The 17,201-nt window shown below is 42.2% G+C and overlaps 1 protein-coding gene across 1 annotated transcript in view; it reads left to right on the forward strand.

The window, feature by feature from the left end:
* The window catches only part of efna3a (ephrin-A3a), a 56,391-nt gene that overhangs the window by 34,218 nt on the left and 4,972 nt on the right, over positions 1 to 17,201 (forward strand). The window contains exons 2-4 of the mRNA XM_040121004.1: positions 13,493 to 13,794; positions 14,093 to 14,158; positions 15,823 to 15,900. Coding sequence (XP_039976938.1) covers positions 13,493 to 13,794; positions 14,093 to 14,158; positions 15,823 to 15,900 — 446 coding nt within the window. The remainder of the gene's footprint in view (positions 1 to 13,492; positions 13,795 to 14,092; positions 14,159 to 15,822; positions 15,901 to 17,201) is intronic.

Genomic DNA, 17,201 nt, shown 5'->3' on the forward strand with positions numbered 1-17,201 from the left:
GCCCTATATCCCCTCGCTCTCCGTCCTTCTGGCCCCTTGGCTGAAATTAAACCCCGTCGGCGTGAGCCTGGCCCGACCACATCTCCCGAGGCTCAGCTGCACGGACCCAAGAAACAGACCTTGAAAAACAAGATAAAGTACATCAAAACTGCAATGGGTTCACCGCTCCATGGGCAGTGTATATTTTTGGATACCATTTCACATTTTTACACTTTCCCCACCCTGCTCCACCCAGTCTGTCTATGTTTCTCCCCCTCTGTCTGTTTTGCCCCCTCTCTCTTTCTCTTCTTTTCTTTCTCAGACAGACATTGTTGCAGTCTTGACAGTGAGGCGAGTCTGCAGTGATTAACATTGATTAAAGTGGTTAACGAGTCTCCTTTTCATTCTGTTGGTGTGACGGTGTGTGTGTGTGGTTGCAAGTGTGTGAGAGAGGGTGTGTGTTTAGTGTATGTGCTTCTGTTTGTGTGTTTTTGTGTTCAGAACCTCTCCATAAAGCTGTCACTCATCCGGGGTTTGTGTGTGAGAAAAGAAAAGCCCAGTTGTGAGTTCGTAGCAGTGGAGGTGCCTGTGTGTTTAATGGGATTGTACTCAGGCACTGTATGTGTTCATCTGTGTGTGTGTGTGTGTGTGTGTGTGTGTGTGTGTGTGTGTGTGTGTGTGTGTGTGTGTGTGTGTGTGTGTGTGTGTGTGTGTTGGCATTTGTGTGTTTGTGTGTATGTAGTATACAGCACACAGGAACATACTTACTAATTAAGTTGCCTGTTTAGCAGAGACTCTCATCTTTTGTTTTCCTGCCACACGCACCATTTTACTCTTGGATCTGAACACGGAGAACCAAACACCCTGCAGTTTAATTCAGCTTCCAATCAAGTAATCAATCAAATCTGTCATTTTTCCTCAAGAACACATTGAGTGTGTCATGGTGTTTTATTATTTGAAAATGTGTGTATTTTTTCATGTGAGTGGATGTATGCACGCAGGTGCACACTTTAAGGTGTTTTTCTTGCTAATGTCAGATTATGTTTCATTTCTGTTCGTGTTTGGTTTATACAGCGTCGATAGATTTGATATACAGAGTAAAGAAAGGTATTGTCGGATAAGTTTTCATGGCTAGGGCTGGGCAATGTGATTGTGAAAGGGGTCACTCATATTGACAAAACCACAGAGAATTATCACCCCACTCTGCAGTTCACCTCAGCTCTACACATTTCAGCGTCTTTCAGCATGTTGTTTTGGTTTTTACGACATGCAACTTTAAGGTTTGGTTCACTCTCACGAAAAATCAATTCAGGTTTTATGGATATTTACTATCCAAATATATATCACATTATAGAAAAAGCATAAAAACCAAAAATATAATAACGTAAAAAATAACCAAACCTAGATTTAAGCACTCAGCTCATTATATGTGTAAAATAAAAACTTCTAGAATTTTTAGATTTTAATAGCAGCTTTATGACAAAACAAAAACCTGCAAATTTGTAGAACAATAACATGATACAGTCAGATCATCAGTTTCATATCATAAATGATAATATTCCATTTTTGCCCAGCCCTATTGTTTGCTGCATAAAAGCATGCCAAATTGACTTTCATAAAAAGGTGGTATTGTCTGCGGAGGTTGAAACAAAAGCAGAGAATTTGCATGTGCCGTATGACCCGGGTCTGATTGAGCGTGTTGATTTAGTCTTGTATGGTACCTGAGCACAGTAGCTCGAGCAGTAACCCTTCTGGCTGAGGCGGTGTAGGCTGAGTGAGCCTTTGAGGCGCACAGATTCACATCCGACATGGCTGCCTGAGCCATAAGAACAACTCCATGAATTATGAAAGGGCACAGACCCTTCGCTGAGCTGCTCTGAGAGGGGAAGAGACGGAAGGAGAGATAACTACACATTGTAGATAGATGGAAAGATAGTGTAAAGCAAAGCGAAGTGGAAAAATTAAAGGAGAGAAAGATGCACTGGCACAATAAAAGAGGGAGATAAAGCGTGCATGTGTAGTGGAGTGAGTGAGAGGGTGTTTGTTTTGGAGTGAGAGAGGAAGTGCATGTGCTTGTCTTTGTGTGCATTTGTGACTATCTGTGTATGTCGACATCCTTCCCAGATCTAACCAGCTGCATGAAGAATCGCTAACTATTCCATTACATTTAGGCTCATCACTGGGTCCACAAAGGCAACATTTTCATACAGACATAGCATACACCACACAGGCTTTGTTCCAGCCTCTTCAAACAGTTTTCTCTGCAGAGGTGTGACAGCACACCAGGCGGGGATCTGCTGCCCACCATTTCCAAACCCCAGCAGAAAACAGAGGAGAGACAGAGACAGGGGATTTTTTGCGCCAATTATCTAATGTGTGATCTTGGGGCCTGGCTGCCTGTCATATGCAGCCTCTGGTTTATTCTCTCTTTTAATCTTTCGAGTAATCTTTTTGCCACTGCTGAGCCGGTGTAACAGCAGTGAACTCCAAGACAAGGCAATTCCATTAGGAGATGGGAGGAGGCAGCATTCATTAATGGCCCAAACCAGATGCTGGGCTGCAAATGGCAGGGGGGCAGGGGGGGGTTGGGGGCGTTTGAATTTGATTTGATTCCTCAGGATAATGTATTGTGCCTCATCACAAAGTTGTTCCAGAAGGGGGGGTTCCATATCCAGGAGGAGGTATCGTGGCAATTGAGAGAGCAGGTGGATTTCCTTTAGTAACATTGTGTGGTGTAACAACAGTTCTCTCATCCCTTGCCATTCTTCACTCTGTTCCAGGTCTAGCTCTGTGAAGCCCATGAGCCTGCTCAGTATTGAAGGCTCTCAACTGTGCACTCAAATCTTCTCTCAATCTACTGGAAGTGTTTTAACAGATAGCAGTACAAACATGTAGCATTTCAGCCTCCTGCACCCAGTCCTCTCCCTTCACTGTCTGCATGCATTACCAAACAGCAGCTGTGGTGTTAGAAATTGTCCCGAAGAAGTAAACATGCTGAGCAGCCTGGTATCGCCAAATGGCATATGAATAACACGCCAATTTATTAAGTAATTTCGCATGTTATCACTACGCATTTTTTGCTTTTTCGCGTGTCATTTCACGCCACGTCATTTCTCCACTACTACATAATTTCTCTGACTAACCACGAACCTTAACTAAAACGGCGTTAAATGACATGCGAAAAGCTTAAAATTCGTAGACATGGCACACAAAATGTCCTTAAAAGTGCCGTGGTATTTGCACGGCATCCCATGACATCATGTAGTGCTGAGAGAAGCGTCGCCTCTACATGGATGTCTCACACCGAATTCTTGCCTCTTTATCTCCTCGGTTACATTAAGTGCCTATATGTACTGGCAGCCTTCACAATTCATAGCCTTGGGAGAAGAAGAGTGATGGAAGGGAGAAGCAAGATAAAGTGGGAGGCAAGGAAGGTCTGAAAGAAAACACAAAAGACAGAGAGATGGAAGGTGGAGCGAAAAAAGAACAATAGAAGCAGAGGAACTGCGCAGGTGATGCACAGGAGACAGAGAAGAATGGAGGGGAGCGAGAAAACGTGGGCTGCGGCCAGTCAATTATTCAGAAGAGAAAGGTCTGTTGTAACTTGGGAACCTGCTTTGAACATGCCTGGCTGGCGTCACCTGCTAATGGGCCACAGATTGACATGCTACCTGAGCAGACTCTCCTCACCCTACCCAGTAGCTTTCTCTCTCCTCCCATATGCACTCGTATCAGTGCTCTCCGGTAGAATGTGTAAATAATTACTCCATGACCACTCTGCTGTACGAGCTGGAGGGTTGTTTGCACAAAGAAAAGAGAATATATTTTAAAAGGCGATGGGTTATTTTAAGAAAATGGGTGAATTATTTATGGAGGCCTGCTAGGAAGTGTTTGTGCATTTGTGCCTCTTTATGTTTGGTGTGTATAGGGATATCACAAACTGGAAATGACGTAATAGGAGAAAGTTTATCTGTTAAAAGACACGTGTAAATTAATTATATTAGGCCTCAGTAATCCGTGATGTGTGTGTGGGTGTGGGTGTCTGTGTGTGTGCGTGCGTGTGTGTGTGTGTGTGTGTTTGGTGGTCTCTATTGGGGGGCTACGTACCTACATGAAACCATGCAGTTGCCATGGCTTGGAGATAAAAGACCAGATTATTATTCTTGGCATCCATTAGGTTGGAGCTGCCTGAATATCGTCCAGTCTAAATCTGACCCAGAACAACTTTCCTTCATCTTTCTTTCTTCTTTTCCACCTCTCCCCTTGTCCCCTCTCTCCTGTCTCTGTTCTCGTTCCCCTTTTTCGTGCTCGCTGAGAGAGGGATATGTGTGCCAGCCCAGAGTAGGAGCTTAAGACTGTGGTTTTTGAAAGTGAACACCCTACTGTGGTTGACTTCCTGTGAGAGAAGCCGAGCCCCTCACACACTGAGCTTCAAAGCTTGCATATTGTACTTTATAAGTATAATAGAGGTAGCTCTGTCTTCTCGGCGACCATGAGCCGCTCTGTGGATTTAATTTTGCACGATATATTATGCATATTTTCTCATATATTGTGGTTTTTGTGTTCAGTTTTACCTGCTCGCCATTTCAGGTGCCTAATTTGTCAGTTTATTCTTTAGATGCACGAATACTAAGGTTATGTTTGTTTGTGAACCCTCTTAGTCTTTTTCTTGAGTGTGTCCTCTGCACTGCCAGTAGCCAGACAGTTGGAGATGGGCGAGATAAGCTAGCGGGAGCTGGCTGGCACCCTCACTGAGGGCGTGTACTGTGGAAAATTCATCTTGATGAGAGCTTCTATTGTGTGTCACAGCCCCTCTGCTATCTCACTTTCTGTGCTTGCCTGTCGGACTCTCTCCCTCTGTGAGTCCGGCACCCTTTACATTTAAGAGGCAGTATACTACAAACAAAATCGAAATGGGCCTGTTCTCAAAGGTAATATGTCAGGTTTGTGTCAATTGCCACAATGTGCCCACACCTCTGGTCAGAACTCATTTCCACTTTTGGGTCGATGGACCAAAAAGCGATTCTAGGCGAAAAGAAATTGAATGTACAGTTTGAGTGTCATTTCAGCTGCCCCGAAAATGTATTATAGCAGGTTCAGAACAAAATGTGTTAAAAAAAAAGATTTTTCCTGCACATTCAAGATGTTTAATTTAATCTATTGTCATTTTTACACTATTTTATTGTCTAATTTTCACGCGATTCATTGTTTTTTTTATTAAATCTAAAAACTGTTTTGTACAGCAGAAAATACTTGTCTGTTCTGTTTCAGAGAAATGGCACTGATTTAATTATTTTGTGAATAATTATTGCTTTGTCAGTGTGATGGGTTTAGTTTTTTAAAGGTCTTTTTTTGTGGGGTTTTTTTCTTTGTTTGACAGCAGTGGTCCTAGTTATGTGATATGCGCTGCTACAAGTGTACCACTGGAATTAATTTTGAACATGATGGATGGAATAAGTGTTTTATTTAATGGAAGGAATTCATTTTGGAAGGTAGCCAAAAATGAAAAGAAAAAAGTAATGAAAAAAGATTAAACCACATTCAATCACACCTACAGAAGAGAAATCTCTCTTTTTGAATTAGGTCACATACCATCTCCTATTTAGTTCATTCAGGACAGTTCATTTTCTTTTTCCTGTATTAATCTTTTAAATTAGTCAGGATAGGTGTTGTTTTTTAAATTCACCATCTGTTTTGGGCACGATCTCCTTCCCTTATGTAACTGTGATATTTATTTTGTGTTGCCATTTTGGCCAGGTCTCTCCTGTAATAGAGATCATGTTTCTGTAGAGACTTCCTAGTTAAGGGAAAAAAAATAGATAAACTTCAGATCTTTCTGATTTTCACCCAGCGCCACATTCAACAACCTGGCAACACGTCAATTTCAATCTTGTTTGGACTATGCTGTGCCCTTACCTGAACACATACATAAGCAAACCCATGCAAACACGCAGACAATTATTTTCCACAGGGTCGGTCCATTTTCTCCTTGTATGAATGTGGGAGAACAGGCTTCACTGGATGAAGGAAAGAGGACAATAAGTTGTGCTTTTCATTATCTGAGGACATCGTTCTGCAAAGCAGATAAATGGTGAACGAGAGGCAGGAAGAGGGTTGGGTGTGAGACAGCAAATGAGAAGTGCACTTGTGGAGAAAGTGCAAGACAGGATGTGGACAAACAAGCCTTTAATAGCGAAGTAAAATTAGAGCCTCACCCTGAGAGAGATGGACTCTGGTCATCATGGCTTGTTGCAGGAAATAATCACACCAAGAACTCAGCAGGATGGATGACTTTTTAAGGCTGGCCGTGAGTGCAGTCTGACGTCACCTCGAGATACCTCTAAGGGTTATAAATGTGCCGTCATTAAGAGAAAAGTGATTCTCCTTTTCTTTTTCCATTTCACCATTTTACTTCTGACCAGATTTTTTGACATCACAGAAATTATATTTATTATATGCACTGATTCTTTTGGGCACTTGAAATCCCAGTTGCATTAATCTAAACCTTGGTCATTAAAATAGGGAGTTTCATTGCTGGGTTTGAGTTCTAACTAAAGTCTAAACCATATTGCTGCCAGTCTGAGTTGCCACAACAAAGTCCAAAGTCCAGGGGCCAATTATAGCTGGAAAAATATTCCCAAATGGTCTCTTATATTTATTTTATGCAAAAAGTCGAGTTGGAGGAGAGCCTTGATATTCAACTGTGTCATCTATATTTCTGTTTGATATTTAAACTTCCACTGTGGATGACTAGAAAGTAAAGAGCAGCCCAAGCCACGTAGATTAATCAATGAAATTTACACCTGTTCATATTTCCTCTGAACAAGCTGGCAGCGGCCCTTAATGCTTTGCAAGAGATTTAATCACAGGTAGGACCTGTGGAAAGGGCGTTATTATGTTGATCATGATCCTTTTTATTTCCCTCACTGCCACAATTCAAATAAGCATGCCCACTGAGCCAGCTAGCAAACAACAAGTGCTCTTTGCAGTAGCCCATTGTCTCCCAAACATAGTCTAATTTGTGCATACATAAATAACAACTATAATGTGTATCACATTGTAGTGAAACAATTAGTCGATGAATGGACAGAAAAATTTGATAATCAATTAATTGTTAAAGGCATTTATCAAGCCCAAATGCCAAACATTTGCTGCTTCTAGCTTCTCAAGTGTGAGGACTTGCTGTTTTTCTCTGTTCTGTATCATTGTACATTGAATATATTTGGGTTTTGGACTGTTGGTGTGACAAAGCAAGTCATTTGAAGATGTTCCATTGGGTTGTGAGAAATTGTGATAAGGATCTCTCACCATCTTCTGGTGTTTTATAAATGAAGTGATTCATTTATTAACTGAAAAAAAGAATAACTGACAGGTAACCCTTGTACCTGATATATTAATTACTTTTTTCTAAAGTCCTCCTGGCTCCTGACTCAGTCCTGCATCATTTCCTCCACCAGGTGTAAATCCAGGGGTGCTGCTATAGATTTGGTGTTCTTTAGTATATGACACTGCATGCCCCTCTCATAGTTACATTTGCCTCGGTTAAGTTGGCTAATACTAATACCTCCCCCACTCACTTTACTACAGGCGAGCCTGGACCAAGGCCGGGGGAGACAGGGACACCAAGCGACTGAACTGCAGGGTGAAACAGTGAGCAGAGAGAGCAACCTTTAACTGAAAGATCCATTTCTCAGCCTCTGTGGCGGCAAGAATGGGCCCCACAAGCTACTGGATATTGTTCTTTAGCTGAAGTTGCTCTGTGACCTCTCGCTGACAGTGGAAAGCAAAGAGATTTTGTTTATAGGAGATCAATAAAATATCACTTTAAAGCTGTTATTTGTAACTTGCTGCATGTTCAAACTACAGCAGCAATGGCTGAGCATTTAGTGTTTCACTTATGAAGTTGTTTCAACTCGTTTTTGTTGGCATGCAGTGTAAATGTCATGACCAGGCAACATCAACACAAATGTATTAATTACTGAGGTGATTGATTCATTTGAAATCGCTGGCATTTCAGAATTTCTCAGGAGCAGAGTGGAGAGTGTCTACTCAGTTTTCAGTAGGTAATCTTAACACACTGTGAATGTAATGACAATCGATATTCATTAGAAAACATCACTGTTTTTTGCTTAAAAATTCCATGAGCCTGTGCCTTAGATGGATGCAGTTTGGTTTACTGTACACTGAAGAGAAGCTATAGGAAACAGGGGTCAACAGATGGACACTGTAGATTTACAGGATAGATCCTAGGTGTGGATGGCTGTAAATGTTAACATTGTTATCGCAAAGCATTCCCTGAATAAATAAAAGCAAGGAAAGAAATGTGGCAGAGCTTTTCGAATGATGGAAGTAAAGGTGGAAGGTCGAGGAATAAACCGCGGGGAGGTTTACAGAGAAATGGGTAAATATGAAAAGGTAATGTTCCTCAGTTTCTCTGAGGCCAGAGTGAACAGAGGTTGTGGAGGAAACCGGTCAATGACTCCCAGTGGTCTAATAGTAATAGAGGAGAGTTGCAGTGTCTGCCTCTTCCCACAGACTGGCTCAGCAGTTGTTTTTCCCTCAATCCTCCATTTAGGATCGAAACATTGTAAATCGGGCCGTTAATTGCGGCGTTAACTCAATCAGTGACGACTCACAGGAGATACTGTGTTTGTGTGTGTGTGTGTGTGTGTGTGCGTGTGTGCGTGTGTGTGTGTGTGTGAATGAATGCTGGCATGCATGTCAAGTAATGAGTTTTGGTGCTGAGGTAAAGGGAAAAACAGCAGAGCTTAGCTCATCCCTGCCAGGGGACTCGATTGGATGAGTCTTGTCAGTGGTAAACAGACGATTGGTAAATGGCGTTTAAGTCACGCCATTTTGCGCATCGGTAGTTTATCCTCCTGATGAGACTGATGTTAATTACCCCAGAGAGTATGTTTCTAAGGTAATCAATGACGATGACACGCTGACCTCATCTTTACTGAGAGAAGCTTCTACAACTGTGAAAAAAACAGCGAAATAGCAACACTTTAGAGGTACACAGCCTGTACAAGATTTTACACAGTCACTTTAATACAAAGTTTGATAAACTAATCTTTCATGGCAGCCATCTTGGAAAGAAATAATGAAATACAATGTAGACACCAGAAACAACCTTGTACTGCTAATTAGACATAGATTATTTACATTTGCTGTAGAGACTGTGATAGTCTGTGCAGCGACAAGAGCATTTATGCAAAAGTCAATCCTTTTATGGTGCTATTTCTGTTCATAATTGCTTTGTAGATAAAAAAAACACATAAAGCAAGTGGGAAAAGAAATCTCACGATATCGTTGCAGGAAAAATCTTGCCCAATGAAGCACAAAACTTCAAAAGGTAACATTTTCATTGCCTTTATGATGTTATTCCATAAAAGCAAGCCTCTTTCAACTGATACTGTAAACACATTTGTAAAGACACTAATACCTGTAAAGAGCTGAAAGCCACAAGTGTTTTTTACCACAGTCAGAAGTTACTTGTGTCTTTTCTACTGCAAGATTGGAATATGTTTATCAGAAGCAATGGGTCTCTTCGAGCTGTTTTTATTGGATTTTTGAAAACGGTTGGAGCCTGTGGCAGTAATGTGAGGCGCACCCACAGCAGAACAGACAGCACCAAATTCAGACTTTGAGGAAGACCTCAGTGGATTTAGACTTTTCATATCCATTCGTGTCAGAAGAAGAAAATCAAACAAATAGAGTTGTACTGGTATTATTTTCCTTGAAAGTCTGCAGTGCTCATGCTTCTGCTTTCACTTTGATACAACCTGGCAAAGTTATTATACAGGACATGGATTTTCATTATACAGAGGGATCCATTATACATGGATTTGGTTTAGTTTGTAGCTCGGTGAAGCAAAAGAAAAATGATTGACACTCATGGAAAGTGAGGGAATGATTTCCTGATGTTTCCTATTTTTCTTAATTTTTGTTATTTAAAAGGGACTGTTATGTTGTTTTTTTGTTTTTTCAGAGGAATTATAGATTTTCCGTGGTTGTAGAAGATGCCCTGTGTCTGTCCACTCTATGTTTTTAAGTGTCTTACCATTGTTATTTATTGATACCGGCAGTATTCTCCAAAGGCTCTTTTTAGCGCAGATGAGAAAGGGGCAGGGGTGCTATCTTTGTCTCAGTCCTCCTCGCTTGTTCTGTCTCTCTCTCCTCCTCTTCCTCTCCCCGCTATCTGCCTCCCCTGGCAGTCTTCACCAGCTTGTGCAGCCTTTACTAACTAGCTGCACACTCCCACTCACAGGAAAATGATGATGAGACAGCAAAACTACCACGGAGACAATGCAGAGCGGAAAGAGAGGAAGACAGTTTGAGAGAGGGAGGCTGCAGGAAAAGAGAGAGAATGGGAGCCATCAGTCTTTTTTATGCACTTTTACCACATATATGTTCATCCCCAGGGGAGCACTATGTCTCTGTCTACGCCTCTGCCTCCCTTTCTGCCCCTTTCTCTTTGTTGTCATGATTCAGTGCATTTTCCTCTCTCACCCATTCTCCTCCACCGTAAGTTATTAAATCTCCTCTCAACCCCTTCCTCTGTTTCTCTTCCCCTCTCCTCCCTCCATTCCTCTCTGCCCTGCAACCTTTCTGTCTTGTGCCACTAAGTGGAATGCTTATATAACAGCATACACCTAGAGGGACTCCCCGCCTCCTCTCACCCAGCCAGCCTGTTATTCTCACTCCACCCTTTTAGTCTCCTTTCCCCCTGTTTTTCTCTTCTGCCCCACCTTACCTTCTCTTCTTCCTACGGTATAATTTCTCCTTCTCCTCTTCCTTTCTTCTGCTGCTTCCTCGATTGCTGACGTTACGTTTGGAACAAATGGTCCTCCTGCTTCATAGCTACATCTGGTGAGGCTAAGTGATAACCAAAACAAATGAAAATAACTGGGTCGCATGTTCATCTAGTGCTGAAACAATTAGTCAAACGGCAAAAAATTAATCAACAACAATTTTGATACTACCGATTTTTATATCGTTGTAAATTAAATACTGTTGGAAGTTTGGACTGTGGATTGGACACAACAAGCAAGATGTCGCCATTGGCTCTGTGAGATTGCAAAGGTCATTTTTCACTACATGCTGACAGTTTATAGACTAAATGATCAATATATTAATCTAAAAAATGTATAATCTTTGCAGCCCTACATTCATTCCTGCCTTATACACTCAAGCCGCATGGATGCACCAAATAAGTTATTATTGCCCATTTCTGTAGCCTCTAATGTACACCTTTGCATATTTTCTTTCTGTCTCTCCATCCAGTAAGTCTTAAAATGACAAGAACAAATGCATTGGTGGTGAATTAGCTGCATTTGCTGAAATGTCTCACTAGTACCCAGTGCCTTACATCCATAAAGTGTGCTCTGTCACACACACACACACACACACACAGACAAACACACACACACACACTCCCTCTTCCTCCTGCTCTTGCTTTCTTGCATTCAGCTTTTCTTGCACGCTGCTCTCCTCTCACCTATTTCTCACTAACTGCACCACTCTCTGACTTTCTATATGCCACTCGTATCCAGGATTCTCCTCATCGCATGTTTTCATTTTCAACGCACCCTTTTTCTCCCACTTTCATTTTCTATTTAGAATTCTCTCTATTCCACGCCCATTGTACCTCTTTATCTACCTCTCCTCTCTCCCCCCATCTCAAACTTCCTCCCCTTTCCTAACACCACCAACCCCCTCTCTAAATATAGTCCCTTTGAAGCATAGCTGTGTTGTCTCTTCCCACAACACTGCAAGACAAAAGTCTGTCATCTCACATATCAGCAGCGGGGATAGAGAGCACAGATAAGATTGAAGGCCCAAAAAAAAAAAACTAGTTAAGAGAAGTGATATTCATCTGCCTCCACATGTGTGTAAATGAAGAGAGGAGTCGGAGAGGAAAAAGAGGATGTGAGTGGAGGAGAGGATCCAGGAAAAAGGAACAGTTGTAACGCTACATTGATAAAGATGGCGAGACAGAAGGAGAGAGAGAAAGAAGGGGAGAGGTGTTATGACATTTCTGAACCTCATTTTGTAATTGAATAATAATCTCTCTGGAGGCCTGACCTAGTAACATATGCATGTGTGGGCATGTTTGCGTGAGCATGTCCACAGCTTTGTGCGTGTGCTGGGACAACGTATACACAGTGAGGGCTGGTTGTGAGAGTGTGTGTGTAATTGTGTGCTCCTTCGTATGTGTGTCACAGAAAATGTTTAGGAAAAAAGAGACAACCAGGAGGAAAAAAAAGAGTGCAGAGGAGAGAAAGAGGGGAGGTTTGCTCTTTAAATATAATACAGCAATATCTCCACCTACTGGTGTAAATGAGTTATTACCGCTAGTTGGTGCAGGTTACACATCACTGCAGCCAAGGACACTTCCCATCTCATCAGCTCACCTGCAGGAGCCCTGTTAATGACTTCTACTTTGTCTAATTACAGATTGTGTAATTTACATAATAGGTATACTCAGTATTATAAACAGTGAAGATCACAGCGTGGTGACTGAATGCAAAATCAGAATCCCATCATCGTCTCAGTTGTTCGTTCAGGAGTCTTGTGGGTTACTGTACTGTCATGTTCATCACACACACACACACACACACACGCGTATGCTCAGTTTGAGACTGGCCTTCCATACCTGCTAACAGCCTGCTCGCCATCAGTGGTGGTTGCCAGGGGAGCTTGCCGGGGGGCCGCCTCTGAAACGGACAAGAGCATACATCGCCACTGACAGGATCTCCTTCTGCCTCAATGACCCAGCCCCGTGGCTGGCTCAGGGGGGGAAGACAGGAGTGCAGATTATCATTCTCAGCACCGTTCTCAGCACTCGCCACGAGGAATCTAGTGAGAGGAAGTGTGTTTTTATACGCAGAGGGGGTGAAAGGTGTAATAGTTTATCTCTTGAAGAAAAGAGGTTGTTAATATGCGCTGAGGGAAAAGTCTATAGCCCTCCAGCCTCATTGTGTTGCTGTTGTGCTACCTGTTGTGCTGAAAAGGTTGGTCAATTGATCGATTGGTCAATAGCCAGAGCAATAATTGAACAGTAATTTTAATTATCTATTAAACGATTAAGTCATTTTTTGAAGTGAAATTTTTAAATATTTGCTCATTCTGTCTGCTGAGGCATTGATACTTTTTTCATTGTAACGTAAATATATACGGGTTTCTGGCTGTTGGATATTACAGAAACATGCAATTTGAAGACATCACATTGGGCTTTGTGAACTTGTAATGGGCATTTTTCTCCACTTTATGTTATTATATTGACTGGACAATTAATTGTCAATGAATGGTGAAGATAACTGTGAGGTCAAAGGAATACTTTGATGTTTTGGGAAATATGCATATATACCTCATGCTGTGTCCAAGACTGGATAACTAAAACAATGCATTATTTGCAGCCCTAGTTACTTATCTTTTTCGTTTTTCCTTCTTTCTTAATTCCACTTCCCATTTATCTCTCTTCCTCTGTCTATCTGTATGTTTAATTCAGGCTACGAAGGGAGGGATACACAGTGCAGGTCAGCGTTAATGACTACTTGGACATCTACTGCCCACACTACAACACCAGCCAGCGAGGGACGCTGGAACGCATCGTGGCCGAGCAGTACATCCTCTACATGGTCAGCTACCGCGGCTACCGCACCTGCGACCCCCAGCTGGGCTTCAAACGCTGGGAGTGCAACCGGCCCCACGCACCTCATGCGCCCATCAAGTTCTCTGAGAAGTTCCAGCGCTACAGCGCCTTCTCGCTGGGCTACGAGTTCAACGTGGGCCAGGAGTACTACTATATCTGTAAGTCAGGCCAGTGAACACCAGCTCTGGTTTATTGTGATAGATAGAAAAAGCCTGAGGGCGCTGCACATTCAATATTTTTGATCTGAGATTATAATGAGGAGATTCTCTTCTCGGCTATTGTCCCCCACGTGTAATGACAGTGTGTGGGCGTTTCTAATAGATTCTGGAGCTTCAGCTGAGGACAGGCTATTGCTCAGTTGCAGCGGTGCAGTTTTCACAGCGGATTGTTGAGGGTGGTTTTGGCCTGTAGAGGGCACAAGGTTGACATGATTTGTGTGTTTGCTCTCTGTTTCAGCCACACCCACCCACCACCACGGCCACAGCTGCCTGAGACTGAGGGTCTACGTCTGCTGCTCCACTGGTGAGACCTTGTAACTCTGTCCTACCTCTACAGGTCTCTCCCACTCATTTAATACAATTTCCTCTATTTCTGTGTCCCTTCATCTCCAATTTCCTCTTCACTGGGATCTCTTTGTATCTCCCAAGCACACAAACACGCAGTGAAACAAAGAGGGAGAGAGAAACAGTCAGTGAGATAGTAAAACTAAGATCTGACAGTCTTGGTACAGGCTTTTCTGCCTTGTGCTGTCTTGGCAAGGTTTTGATGATGGTGTCTTTTCCCTCGAAGCAGCGCTTTGAGAGTGATGGCTTAATGTTGTTCTCTGTCTCAGTGCTATTACAGTAATGCTCTATCTCTCTCTGTGAATGACATGCTCCCGTGAAGCCATACAAAAGATGTAAAAGAAAAAAACAGATTCAGCTGCAAGATCCAGTTCTTTCTGCCCTCCTCTCTCTCTCTCTCTCTCTGTCACTCTCCATCCTTCTCTCCCACAGCTCTCTTGACTATCTCCCCCTCTTTCTCCCTCACTGTCTACCTCTTCTTCTCTCTTTCTGGCCCTCTGATGCCTGCTGTTCTGTATAGAGTGTGTGTTATTTTTACCCTGGTAGCCTGCTCTCTCCCCTGCAGGCCTTTGATCAGGGAGCCCAGTGCTGAAAGCCTCCCCCTCTCCTCTAACCTTGTCAGCACTAATACATCCCACACTTAGGCCAGTGTCAGCCCTTGTGTACACATCAACTTAACACACACACACACCCCCATCCCAGTGTCACAGCTAATCTATTGATGTGTCTGCCATGCCTGCATTTGCTTTTGCGTGTGTTTTTGTGTATGGCTTAGTGTGTTCAAGGTGTTGGAGTTTGAGCATGTGTGTGTGTGTCTACACATGGTAGGATGTCAGCTGTGTATATTTTTTTAATGTGTGCATGTGTATGTGCATGAATGGCTATGTCAGTTTACGATCCACAACCTTTACTCAGCAAGGTCATTTTAACAGCCTGCTATCAAAAATGCTGTTGATTTCAGCTCCCTCGGGACCGTTTTCAGTCTTTCGGCAAGTCTCCCACCTTAACCGTTACTTGGCGTAAGATTAGAAGGAAATGTGAATGTTCACGACATATGCTTTACATATGCAAAGAGCTGCTCATCAATTGCTACCAGCTTTTAGATAAATTCTCTGCGAATGGTTTTTAATCCTCCTAACTAGGCATCAGAATCCCAGGCGCATATTTAGTGGAAACAAAAAAGCAGAAAATGCACAAAGAAGTAAAACACATGCACATCAACAAACCCACTCATCATTCAATCGTGGACAGTTTGGCAATGCAGACTGAATTGAATTCTGTGTCTAGACGAACAGTAAATGTAAAAATGATTTCTGTCCACTGGTTCCAAACGCTGTCACTCTTCAGATGAAAGTCTAGATTCACAGTCCAGGATTGCTTCATGGTTTTTCATTGGCAGGGGTACACTTACTCCTGTGTGTTCTGCTATAACTGTATACAATTTAATGGTGCCTAAAATGTACATTTTACTCAGTGTTGAACGTTTAATGGGGTGTTTTCTTTCCTTGTTTCTGTCTCACTGTCTCTGTCTTTCCATTTTTTCTCTCCTCTGCTTTTTATTCCTCCCTCTTCTTTTTTTCTTTTTCTTTCCGTCTTTGTGTCTATGTGTCTTGTGTTTCTCAGTCTCCCAAGCAGATGATGACTCTAGTCAGACTTCTCCCGACTACACAGTCAGGCCAAACATCAAAATACACAACCTTGGTGAGTGACTCGACATTTGTCTCTGTATTGCTGGAAATGAACAGCAGCCAATCGCCAGATGCTGACCAATATTTGGCTGTGGCTACAAAGCTTGATTTGTGCACCAACCATTGTGGAATGGAACCAAACATTTGTTAGTTTTTTTTATTCTATGCCTGGCAAAAGAAAATCCACAGGCCATAGCTGGTTGATGAGTAGAACCTTTATTTTCTGCCCTTGAGAGTTGTGCAATAGGAGGAAGACCATAAACACTGTAAGTTTAGTGATTCCGGAGCGCTGACATACAATTACATTCTTATGTACGTACCGTATACTTTATTTACAGTACGTGCAGTGTTTACACTATTTATTGTAAATTCTTTGACAGTCATATGTGTATGAAATCAAACATGTATGTAAACGACTGAACCCACTTAATTCAACAGTAGAGCCATGACATCCAATATGCAACATTAAAGGACAATTCCAGTTTATTACAACTTGGTACTTAATTTCATAGTTACACCAGCACAGTCTTGGCCTGGATGTTGACCTTATTACAGTTCATTTGTCAGTGTCATTATACAATTCAGTGTTTCCTCTGTCACATCCTAACACATTTTTTAGTGCCACAGCTATCCCTGGCCTCAGCGGACAGTTTGGGCAATAATTCTACTGTTTGCCTTCGTTTTCTCTTACAAATAAGTTTAGCTAACCCGGGGGTTTGTTTACCAATATATCTTATATTTGTATACCTAAATCTAATAGCTCGTATTACTGCATCCGAGTTGTTTTTTAGCCATGTCACCACATTTCCAGATCTCATCTATTTACTTGAGGCGAATACAGTCTTATTATTACCGATAAGAACGGTGGCCAAAATTATGAAAATAAGACCCAAGTAGTATCAAACCAGGATTATCCTTTAAATGCAATAATCTACCAAAAAAAACCCATTTGCTTGGTACAATGTACGACACACACACACACACACACACACACACACACACACACACACACACACACACACACAGATAAAACTTTCCATTTTCCTCTGCAGAAAGTCCACAAGGTTAGTAGAGGTCCTGTAAGGAATGAAAGGTCCATGTTTACCTAAAGAGAAAGCATGTCAGCGAGAGAGTCAATTCTACAGCTGAGTGGTTACATAAACCCTCTATTTTTCTTTCTCTTTCTCCATCCCCATCTCAAACAAAAGCCTCTTGCCGGGAATCATTTAGTATGCTTGTTTCTGGGAGCTGTAGGCAGTGTTTGATGAGGGCTGAGAGAGTGTGACCTGTCTGAGTTGGAAAGTGAGACCAGCA

The sequence above is a fragment of the Xiphias gladius genome, chromosome 24 (assembly GCF_016859285.1).
Source record: "Xiphias gladius isolate SHS-SW01 ecotype Sanya breed wild chromosome 24, ASM1685928v1, whole genome shotgun sequence".
NCBI classification, from domain to species: Eukaryota; Metazoa; Chordata; class Actinopteri; order Istiophoriformes; family Xiphiidae; genus Xiphias; species Xiphias gladius.